Here is a 12,113-nt window from a genome sequence, read left to right on the forward strand (position 1 = left end):
TTACTTCTACTACTACTACTACTACCACTACTAATACTAATACTACTACTTATTCTATTACTACTACTACTACTACTTATTCTACTACTACTACTTATTCTATTACTACTACTACTACTAGTACTTATTCTACTACTACTTATTCTACTTCTACTACTACTACTACTACTAATAATAATAATAATGATACTTATTCTACTTCTACTACTACTACTCTCATCAGTGTGATATCCATCTGGAGTTAGAGATGAATCAACCAGAACCAGAACTATTATTATGATTTTACTTCCCATGTACTACTTCATGTATCACTAAGACGTTTTGATTGTGCACGTCTTGAAATTATTCCTATTTTCTGTCAAATTCAAAACGTAATTCAAAAAAGTAGAGGTAGTCAGTCATCTGGACAATGTTTTAATTGACGTTTAGATTGAAAATAACTTTTGGATGGAAGTTGAAATGTGTTGTTTTTGTTTGTTTACTTCCCAGGAATACTTTTCTACTACTACTACTTTACTTTTAAAACTTTTTTCCTTAATGGTTCACATATTATTACTGCTACTGCTTCTGTTTTCTTTCCCCATGCAGTACATCAACAAAATCACTCATATTTTAGTTTAATTTCAAAGTACTTTCCCAATACTGACGATTGGGCACGTCATTCTTTCATAATATTCAGATTTCAATCGGTTTTTTTCCCCCTCGTTTTTTCGCTCTTTTCCCCGTCACGACCGCGTCTTCTGGAGCGTTGAATATGGATGGCCGCGCGCCCGCTCCACAATCACCTCTGGGCCGTTTCTTTGGGCTTATCGAGCTCTGAACTGCGACTGACCCGGCGTTTCCTCTGAGAAAAGGGATGAACACGGAGCGAGAGAGAGAGTGATGAGAGTGTGAATGGAGGAAGAGAAGCGCCTCGTCAGCACAATCTGACACAAAACTACGAAGGATTAGCTCCGACGATGCTAATGTGGCTACATGGATGAAATGCTAGTGCTGGTGAATTGGTTGGCTAGCATTTGAATTGGTTGGTTAGCATTTTTAGCATTGGTTGGCTAGCATTTGAATTGATTGGTTAGCATTTTTAGCATTGGTTGGTTGGCATTTGAATTGGTTGGTTAGCATTTCTAACATTGGTTGGTTAGCATTTTTAGCATTGGTTGGTTGGCATTTGAATTGGTTAGTTAGCATTTTTAGCATTGGTTGGCTAGCATTTCAGTTGTTTGGTTAGCATTTTTAGCCTTGTTTGGCTAGCATTTGAATTGTTTGGTTAGCATCTTTAGCATCGTTTGGCTAGCATTTTAATTGGTTGGTTCGCATTTTTAGCATTGGTTGGTTAGCATTTTTTAGCATTGTTTGGCTATCATTTGAATTGTTTTTTTTTTTGCATTTTTTGCACCAGGATTATGGCAATATATTGAAATTTGGGTAGGATTATGACAGTTTTTTGTTTTTTAATACGCACAATTTGAATATTGAGTTTATTTACAGTAAAATATGCCACAAAAAAGCTGATTAAAAAAATTATGAAGTGATATTTCTGCACTTTTGTGATTAATTTGACATTAGACATTAGACATTTGTCTCATAATTTAAGCTCAATCAACACACTTAAAAACACGTTTTAACACATTTATGTTGCATTGAAATAATATCAATGCAATTTTTTGACTTTCTTTACGTCAATAAACTGGTTTGATTAATTGTCAGTTAATAATTTTGATCAATTGTCAGTTAATAATCAAGATACTATTTTGGCACGGGGACTAAATCACCAAACAATGTCATAATTAGTATGGACTTTGAGTAAAAGTACTGAAATGTCCATCTAAGTATTTCATTATGAAAACTGCTAAAAGTGTTAAATGTAGTGACTATTAAAAACTAATATTGAAACTAGACATTCATTTGACATCAATATTTCATAAAAATCTTAGAATATTAACAGTTTTAGAAGGAATTTGATCAAATCTAGAATAAGACCACAATTTTTAGTTTATTTCTAAAACACTCAGCATTTTAATTACGATATTAAAGTGGTATAAAAATCTGTATTGAGAATTTAGTCATATTCCATAGCAATAAAGACAAGTTAAAATTGTAGTATCGTAGCAACACTCATAAGGAACTAAAATGTATATTATATAAATGTACACAATTTTTTGTCAATTCACATTTTTTGGAAGATTGAGTGTTTAGGATGAGTTTTAATATCAGATTGTATTAAATAATGTAAATCGAATTGTAGACTACGTAAATTGTAGAAGCAAACGTCTGAGAATATTTCTATCGATCGACAGCGTTGAGAAGACGAAGGTTGTACGCACGAGGGATGAGGGAGGGCGGGGGAAGGAAGGCAAGGAATCAATCAGATGCCCTCCGATGTAACCCGCAACGACAAGCGACGGCGAGGAGGCGAGCAGGCGAGGAGGCGAGGAGGTGAGCAGGCAAGGAGGCAAGGAGGCGAGCAGGCGAGGAGGCGAGGAGGCGAGATGTAGGACGCCGGGGTTAGAAACTGGGTGAAACGCGAGCGCTCAAAATGGCCGGGTTGTGAGGAGAAGACGAGAGGATAGAGGCAAGGAGGGAAGGAAGCGAGGAAGGAAGCGAAGCGAGGGCCGAAGGTGAAGGAGATGAGGGGGCTTTTAAGAAATGAGTCGCGGATAAGCGAGTGTCGACGTGGGCCGCATGCTAACGCTGACGGATGCAAGAGCAGACGCAGTTTAACTCGATTTAAGCATCTGCTTTTGGTTTAAAATGACCTTTCTACTACTAATAACGCTTACTACTACTGCCAGAGTCGGGAAGAAGTATTTAGTTATGCGTTATGTATTAGTATATGTTAGGAATGCAAGGATTAATCAAGCTATCGTGACAAGACGGCGATAAAAACGATCGTAGCGGTCTTTTGATTATCGTTATCCGGACCCCACAGACTCTAAAACACAAAGATCGATTTACAACAGTGGCATTATGAAATTAAAATGTCAAAAAAGTGAAAATATTGTAAAAATTCAGCCATGTTTCAACCTTTATTTGGTTAAGAAATGATTTAAAAAGTCAATCTATAAAAATAATGATTGTTTCCAAGTCAACTAGTAAAATAATCGTTCCTTTTGTTTTTTTTTACATTTGTCATGTCAAAATCTGTTCTAAAATGTCTTATCTCATGCGTTTTTCAGTCCAGATAACATTTACAATTGTCAAAATACGATTTTTCATAGTTGATTGGCTGTGATTAAGTCCATTTTTCCTGTATTATTGCGTTTCTGTTTTGGATCGTGAGACAAAAATAACCTTCCTGGGGCTGAATCTTTGCCCAAACATAGCTGCAAACTTCCATCCACAAGTTCCCACGAGACTCCAGACAAACAAACCCATGGCGTTCCACGTGGAGATTACGCCGCAGCTGTGTTTCCAAACATCGGCCCGGAAATCTTGGATATTTCGCATGTTTACGACGACTCGGAGGCGTTTTATCAGAAAGTCTGTTGTTTTCCTCTGTAAATCTGGGAACTTCAAAAACAAATAAGAATACTACGCCTTTTTGTATCGCAGTAGCTGAGACGAGCGAGTCCTACGTTTTATTGCGCGACGCCCTAAAACCGCAGGGTTGGGGAATGAAGAAGCTAAATACCTGTAACTGAAGTCGGACAGTGACGGAAACTATTGTACTTTAGCTGAAATACTCTGTGTACTCAAGGAAAAGAACTTCACACTTCAACTTCAACATCCTAATTATAGTGTTGAAGTCAAGAACATTGTGGCGTCGTTTACACAGTGGAGTAAATGTAAACAATTGATGGGATATTTTATATGTTTTATTAATAAATAGCAGTAAAAGTACAAATAAAGGAGCAGAAAAAGAAGTACTCATAAAAAAAGGTATCGGAGTAGTCATATAAATACCATAGAATACTTTAATAGTACACAAAATCTGATTTGAAACAGTTTTACTTTTTTTTAAATCTATAAACATGTCAAGGGTTAGCGTGTTTGGCTAGTTGAGTGTTAGCGTCAGTACTTCCTGTCTACTGCATAATCTTACACTATTTATTCATTTTAGAGATAGAATTAAACAGCGAGTTGTGGTGGACATTTTAAAGACTATAAACGGGTTATAGCTTTGTCACTTTGCGTTGGTGGCTATGCTAGCTAATGTTTATTTTTTACAATACATTTTTTGAATAGTTATGGTAAAGTTAGTGTTAGGTTTAGAGTTAGGTTTAGGAGCAGTTCAATTGGTAAAGGTTAGCGCTTTGGGACAGGTTAGCTAACCGCGTCTCGGCAGAAATGATGCATTTGCGTATCAATGCTAACGCTAATTCTAATGTTGAAGCATGAAAAAAAAAATAAAACTGAAATAATCGTCACATAAAAACAATCAGACAGTCTTTGCTTTCAAATGTAATTGGTTGGTTATTTTATATTTTACATTTTGATAAAAGTTAGCGTTAGCTGTGAGAAACTGTTAGCGTCGCCAACTGCTACTGTGCACGGAGCCTATTATACTTAAGCAATATTCGTACTTAGTCTTGGTTATTTAGTTTTGTCCACAAGTGACAAGAGCGTTATGCCAAATAATTGAAATGTTTTTGATATTTGTACTTCTTAAACTTCACCTTCAGATATTGTTTTTGTATTTATTCTTTGGAAACAACAGAATCCGTACATTATTTCATGTTTTGTCTGTACAATTACTTTAAATCCAATCATAAATCAGATTATAAACACATTTTACAGCCAAAATATCACTCCGTAGTCAAGTATTACTTTCTCAAGATACTTTTAAAACTTATTTATGACATATTTTGGCTTCTTGTCACCTCTACTACCACTACAACTACTAAAGTATGAGTACTTCCTCTGCTGATGGCTCCGACACTGCATTTCCTTTGCAGTGCAGGTCACAACACGTGCTGCGCTCATTCACAAACTGCTAAGCGTATCTGCGTTTCCCGTCTTTCCGCCCACTCTCTTTTAACTGCCGCTGTTTACGGGGCACTTCCTGTCACGTACGCGCACTTCCTGTTCCCGTCGCCGCGGTCTGGAGAGAGACGTGGCCCCGCATGAACTCCGTGAGAGTCGGACACATGCGGCGCGGCGGGTTGAGCACGTGGCGGCGAGGCTGACGCCAAAAGTCCGCGGCGCCCCCTAGTGCCCAGAGAGGAAGAGAAGAAGAATAGTGGATTATGGAATTCTTGGCTCACGAATGACACGCTCTCGACTGAATTGGCGCCGGCAAAAGCGTTTAAAACTGTTCCGTTCACGAGCTCGAGGGAATTCATGAGAAACAGAGACACTAGTAAACGGCTCATTGAGAAAAAAAGAACAGTAAAGTCATGCTTTACTCTCGAAACTCCAGTTAACTCATGCCAGACCCTCTCTTTGCCGCTGTGGTCCATATATAAATCCTTATTACCGTATTTCCCAGACTATAAGTTGCACTTTTTTTCATAGTTTTGGCCTGGGTGCGACTTATACTTATATTTATACTTATATATTCCGGTGCGACTTATACTCCAGAAAATACGGTCTACATATTATTTGTGTATAAATTGCTGTTTAAACTTGATATTTAGCGCCGATATTTGTTTCTAAGTTGCTTCTGCCTCTGTGTTTGTCTAATCAATAGCTAAAATTGTGGTGTAAAATATAGAAATGTTGTGGTCATAGATTTGGTGAAACGGCGACATATTGTATTGAAATATTAAGGTTTTTATATTTATATTTGTGGATATTGTTGTAGAAAATCATTTAGTGACAGCGCTATCATTTTGTTCTTGTTTATGCAATACATTTTCGACACGTTCATTGTTTTGACGATAAAAGTGATGCATTTCATTTAGTTTTGGCAGGTTGTGGTAAAAAAACTGAAAATAAAAAAAGAAGTTAAAATGTAAATAGTGAAGTAAGTAAGTCAAATTATGATATTATTGCGTTACGAGTCATCTATTGTGTAATTGATGCTGAAGTTGTTATTATTTTGTGTTGATTATAGTGTCTAAAACATGGAAAATAAAACTTAATAAACGGACTGATTTCAATTGGAAATAGAAGAGAGAAATGTACCGTAATCTCCGGAGTATAAGTCGCACCAGCCAAAAAATGCATAATAAAGAAGAAAAAAAGACATATAAGTCGCACTGGAGTATGAAATGCAGTTGCAAGTGTGAAAATAACAAATAATATCACATATAAGTCGCTCCGGAATAGAAGTATATAAGTATAAATATAAGTATAAGTCCATGAAAAAAGGTGCAACTTATAGTCCTGATAATACGGTATGTGTATTTCGAAAACCGACGTATATCGCTGCGTTTAATGCCAGCGCGCAGAAGCATCGAAGCGCTGACCCGTGTGTTCCTCTCTCTGTCTGCAGCAGTATGGGGAGGAGGAGGTGTGTTCCGACCGCCTGGACTCGGACTTCCCCGACATCGACCTCTCGCAGCTCGACCCCAGCGACTTCGACAGCGTCAACTGTCTGAGCGAGCTCCAGTGGTGCAGCGACCAGGGGCCGCACGCCTCGCCCGCCTCCATACACTGCAGCAGCGCCGAGCAGTTCTTCCAGGTGAGACGCCGGCAGGCCAACACGCTCACGCCAACACGCTCACGCCAACACGCTCACGGCAACACGCTCACGACGACACGCTCACGCCAACACGCTCACGCCAACACGCTCACGCCAACACGCTCACGGCAACACGCTCACGACGACACGCTCACGGCAACACGCTCACGACGACACGCTCGCGGCAACACGCTCACGGCAACACGCTCACGACGACACGCTCGCGGCAACACGCTCACGGCAACACGCTCACGGCGACACGCTCACGACGACACGCTCGCGGCAACACGCTCACGACGACACGCTCACGGCAACACGCTCACGGCAACACGCTCACGGCAACACGCTCACGACGACACGCTCACGACGACACGCTCACGGCAACACGCTCACGACGACACGCTCACGGCAACACGCTCACGACGACACGCTCGCGGCAACACGCTCACGGCAACACGCTCACGACGACACGCTCGCGGCAACACGCTCACGGCAACACGCTCACGACGACACGCTCGCGGCAACACGCTCACGACGACACGCTCGCGGCAACACGCTCACGGCAACACGCTCACGACGACACGCTCGCGGCAACACGCTCACGGCAACACGCTCACGACGACACGCTCACGGCAACACGCTCACGACGACACGCTCGCGGCAACACGCTCACGGCAACACGCTCACGACGACACGCTCGCGGCAACACGCTCACGGCAACACGCTCACGGCAACACGCTCACGGCGACACGCTCACGACGACACGCTCGCGGCAACACGCTCACGACGACACGCTCACGACGACACGCTCACGGCAACACGCTCACGGCAACACGCTCACGGCAACACGCTCACGACGACACGCTCACGACGACACGCTCACGGCAACACGCTCACGACGACACGCTCACGGCAACACGCTCACGACGACACGCTCGCGGCAACACGCTCACGGCAACACGCTCACGACGACACGCTCGCGGCAACACGCTCACGGCAACACGCTCACGACGACACGCTCGCGGCAACACGCTCACGGCAACACGCTCACGGCAACACGCTCACGGCGACACGCTCACGACGACACGCTCGCGGCAACACGCTCACGACGACACGCTCACGACGACACGCTCACGGCAACACGCTCACGGCAACACGCTCACGGCAACACGCTCACGACGACACGCTCACGACGACACGCTCACGGCAACACGCTCACGGCAACACGCTCACGGCAACACGCTCACGACGACACGCTCGCGGCAACCCGCTCACGACGACACGCTCACGACGACACGCTCACGGCAACACGCTCACGACGACACGCTCGCGGCAACACGCTCACGACGACACGCTCACGGCAACACGCTCACGGCGACACGCTCGCGGGAACACGCTCACGGCGACACGCTCGCGGCAACACGCTCACGACGACACGCTCACGGCAACACGCTCACGACGACACGCTCGCGGCAACACGCTCACGGCAACACGCTCACGACGACACGCTCGCGGCAACACGCTCACGGCAACACGCTCACGGCAACACGCTCACGGCGACACGCTCACGACGACACGCTCGCGGCAACACGCTCACGACGACACGCTCACGACGACACGCTCACGGCAACACGCTCACGGCAACACGCTCACGGCAACACGCTCACGACGACACGCTCACGACGACACGCTCACGGCAACACGCTCACGACGACACGCTCACGGCAACACGCTCACGACGACACGCTCGCGGCAACACGCTCACGGCAACACGCTCACGACGACACGCTCGCGGCAACACGCTCACGGCAACACGCTCACGACGACACGCTCGCGGCAACACGCTCACGGCAACACGCTCACGGCAACACGCTCACGGCGACACGCTCACGACGACACGCTCGCGGCAACACGCTCACGACGACACGCTCACGACGACACGCTCACGGCAACACGCTCACGGCAACACGCTCACGGCAACACGCTCACGACGACACGCTCACGACGACACGCTCACGGCAACACGCTCACGGCAACACGCTCACGGCAACACGCTCACGACGACACGCTCGCGGCAACCCGCTCACGACGACACGCTCACGACGACACGCTCACGGCAACACGCTCACGACGACACGCTCGCGGCAACACGCTCACGACGACACGCTCACGGCAACACGCTCACGGCGACACGCTCGCGGGAACACGCTCACGGCGACACGCTCGCGGCAACACGCTCACGACGACACGCTCGCGGCAACACGCTCACGGCGACACGCTCGCGGCAACACGCTCACGGCGACACGCTCACGGCAACACGCTCACGGCAACACGCACACGCCAACATGCTCACGGCAACACCCACACGGCAACACGCTCACGGCGACACGCTCGCGGCAACACGCTCACGACGACACGCTCGCGGCAACACGCTCACGGCGACACGCTCGCGGCAACACGCTCACGGCGACACGCTCGCGGCAACACGCTCACGGCAACACGCACACGCCAACATGCTCACGGCAACACCCACACGGCAACACGCACATGCCAACACGCCCACATGCCCATACGCACATGCCCACACACTCACGGCAACACGCTCACGCCAACACGCTCACGGCAACACGCTCACGACGACACGCTCACGCCAACACGCTCACGCCAACACGCTCACGCCAACACGCTCACGGCAACACGCTCACGACGACACGCTCACGGCAACACGCTCACGACGACACGCTCGCGGCAACACGCTCACGGCAACACGCTCACGACGACACGCTCGCGGCAACACGCTCACGGCAACACGCTCACGGCAACACGCTCACGGCGACACGCTCACGACGACACGCTCGCGGCAACACGCTCACGACGACACGCTCACGACGACACGCTCACGGCAACACGCTCACGGCAACACGCTCACGGCAACACGCTCACGACGACACGCTCACGACGACACGCTCACGGCAACACGCTCACGACGACACGCTCACGGCAACACGCTCACGACGACACGCTCGCGGCAACACGCTCACGGCAACACGCTCACGACGACACGCTCGCGGCAACACGCTCACGGCAACACGCTCACGACGACACGCTCGCGGCAACACGCTCACGACGACACGCTCGCGGCAACACGCTCACGGCAACACGCTCACGACGACACGCTCGCGGCAACACGCTCACGGCAACACGCTCACGACGACACGCTCACGGCAACACGCTCACGACGACACGCTCGCGGCAACACGCTCACGGCAACACGCTCACGACGACACGCTCGCGGCAACACGCTCACGGCAACACGCTCACGGCAACACGCTCACGGCGACACGCTCACGACGACACGCTCGCGGCAACACGCTCACGACGACACGCTCACGACGACACGCTCACGGCAACACGCTCACGGCAACACGCTCACGGCAACACGCTCACGACGACACGCTCACGACGACACGCTCACGGCAACACGCTCACGACGACACGCTCACGGCAACACGCTCACGACGACACGCTCGCGGCAACACGCTCACGGCAACACGCTCACGACGACACGCTCGCGGCAACACGCTCACGGCAACACGCTCACGACGACACGCTCGCGGCAACACGCTCACGGCAACACGCTCACGGCAACACGCTCACGGCGACACGCTCACGACGACACGCTCGCGGCAACACGCTCACGACGACACGCTCACGACGACACGCTCACGGCAACACGCTCACGGCAACACGCTCACGGCAACACGCTCACGACGACACGCTCACGACGACACGCTCACGGCAACACGCTCACGGCAACACGCTCACGGCAACACGCTCACGACGACACGCTCGCGGCAACCCGCTCACGACGACACGCTCACGACGACACGCTCACGGCAACACGCTCACGACGACACGCTCGCGGCAACACGCTCACGACGACACGCTCACGGCAACACGCTCACGGCGACACGCTCGCGGGAACACGCTCACGGCGACACGCTCGCGGCAACACGCTCACGACGACACGCTCGCGGCAACACGCTCACGGCGACACGCTCGCGGCAACACGCTCACGGCGACACGCTCACGGCAACACGCTCACGGCAACACGCACACGCCAACATGCTCACGGCAACACCCACACGGCAACACGCTCACGGCGACACGCTCGCGGCAACACGCTCACGACGACACGCTCGCGGCAACACGCTCACGGCGACACGCTCGCGGCAACACGCTCACGGCGACACGCTCGCGGCAACACGCTCACGGCAACACGCACACGCCAACATGCTCACGGCAACACCCACACGGCAACACGCACATGCCAACACGCCCACATGCCCATACGCACATGCCCACACACTCACGGCAACACGCTCACGCCAACACGCTCACGGCAACACGCTCACGGCTACACGCTCACGGCAACACGCTCACGGCGACACGCTCGCGGCAACACGCTCACGACGACACGCTCGCGGCAACACGCTCACGGCGACACGCTCACGGCAACACGCTCACGGCAACACGCTCACGGCGACACGCTCACGGCAACACGCTCACGGCAACACGCACATGCCCACACGCACACGCCAACACGCTCACGGCAACACGCTCACGGCGACACGCTCGCGGCAACACGCTCACGACGACACGCTCGCGGCAACACGCTCACGGCGACACGCTCGCGGCAACACGCTCACGGCAACACACACACGGCAACACGCACACGGCAACACGCACATGCCAACACGCACACATGCCCATACGCACATGCCCACACACTCACAACGACACGCTCGCGGCAACACGCTCACGGCAACACGCTCGCGGCAACACGCTCACGGCAACACGCTCACGGCAACACGCTCACGACGACACGCTCGCGGCAACACGCACATGCCGACACACACACGCTGCAGCTTCTTCAGGTGGTTCCAGGATCTTCGTCGTAAATCTTGTTTAAAAGACACATAATATTGACTTTTTGAACTAGAGCAAAACACGTAAAGCTTCATTCTTTATGTTAACACTTTATAAAGCGTGCAGTGTAAAAAAAAGAGCCATCGACTAAATCCATACAACCCAAACAAAACAAACGATCGAACAAGTGGCTCTTTGCTGCACGATCTGCCGGTCCAATGACGATATTTGCTGGCGATTATCACGACGACGCGAAATGCACCGCCATCGCCCTCGTCTTTCATTTCGGAAAACCAAAACGTGTTTACGAGCGTGAATCAACTCAGTGCGTCCGCCGCTCCATCAGAGGCGCGTCGGGTGGAGGTGCCGACGGCTTCACTCCTCGACCTTCACCTGATCCCGGCGCTGGCACTCGAGGGAACCATTCGTCCGTCTCATGTGGACGCTCGCCACGACACGGATATGTCGAGATATTCAGAGTTACACTTCACTCCAATCATTATGTGTGTCGTTGTCGGGCTTTAAACGTGGTCTCGAGTACCGTATTTTCCAGAGTATAAGTCGCACCAGCCAAAAAATACATATTAGAGAAGAAAAACACATAATATATAAGTCCCAC

At 49.7% G+C, this 12,113-nt stretch overlaps 1 protein-coding gene across 1 annotated transcript in view; it reads left to right on the forward strand.

The window, feature by feature from the left end:
• ppargc1b (peroxisome proliferator-activated receptor gamma, coactivator 1 beta) overlaps nt 1-12,113 on the forward strand; it is a 156,520-nt gene that overhangs the window by 99,329 nt on the left and 45,078 nt on the right. Inside the window, exon 2 of the mRNA XM_072440024.1 lies at nt 6,380-6,565. Coding sequence (XP_072296125.1) covers nt 6,380-6,565 — 186 coding nt within the window. The remainder of the gene's footprint in view (nt 1-6,379; nt 6,566-12,113) is intronic.

Source organism: Eucyclogobius newberryi, unplaced genomic scaffold, assembly GCF_026437365.1.
Source record: "Eucyclogobius newberryi isolate DKJ021-1_F unplaced genomic scaffold, fEucNew1.0.hap1 SCAF_11, whole genome shotgun sequence".
NCBI lineage: Eukaryota > Metazoa > Chordata > Actinopteri > Gobiiformes > Gobiidae > Eucyclogobius > Eucyclogobius newberryi.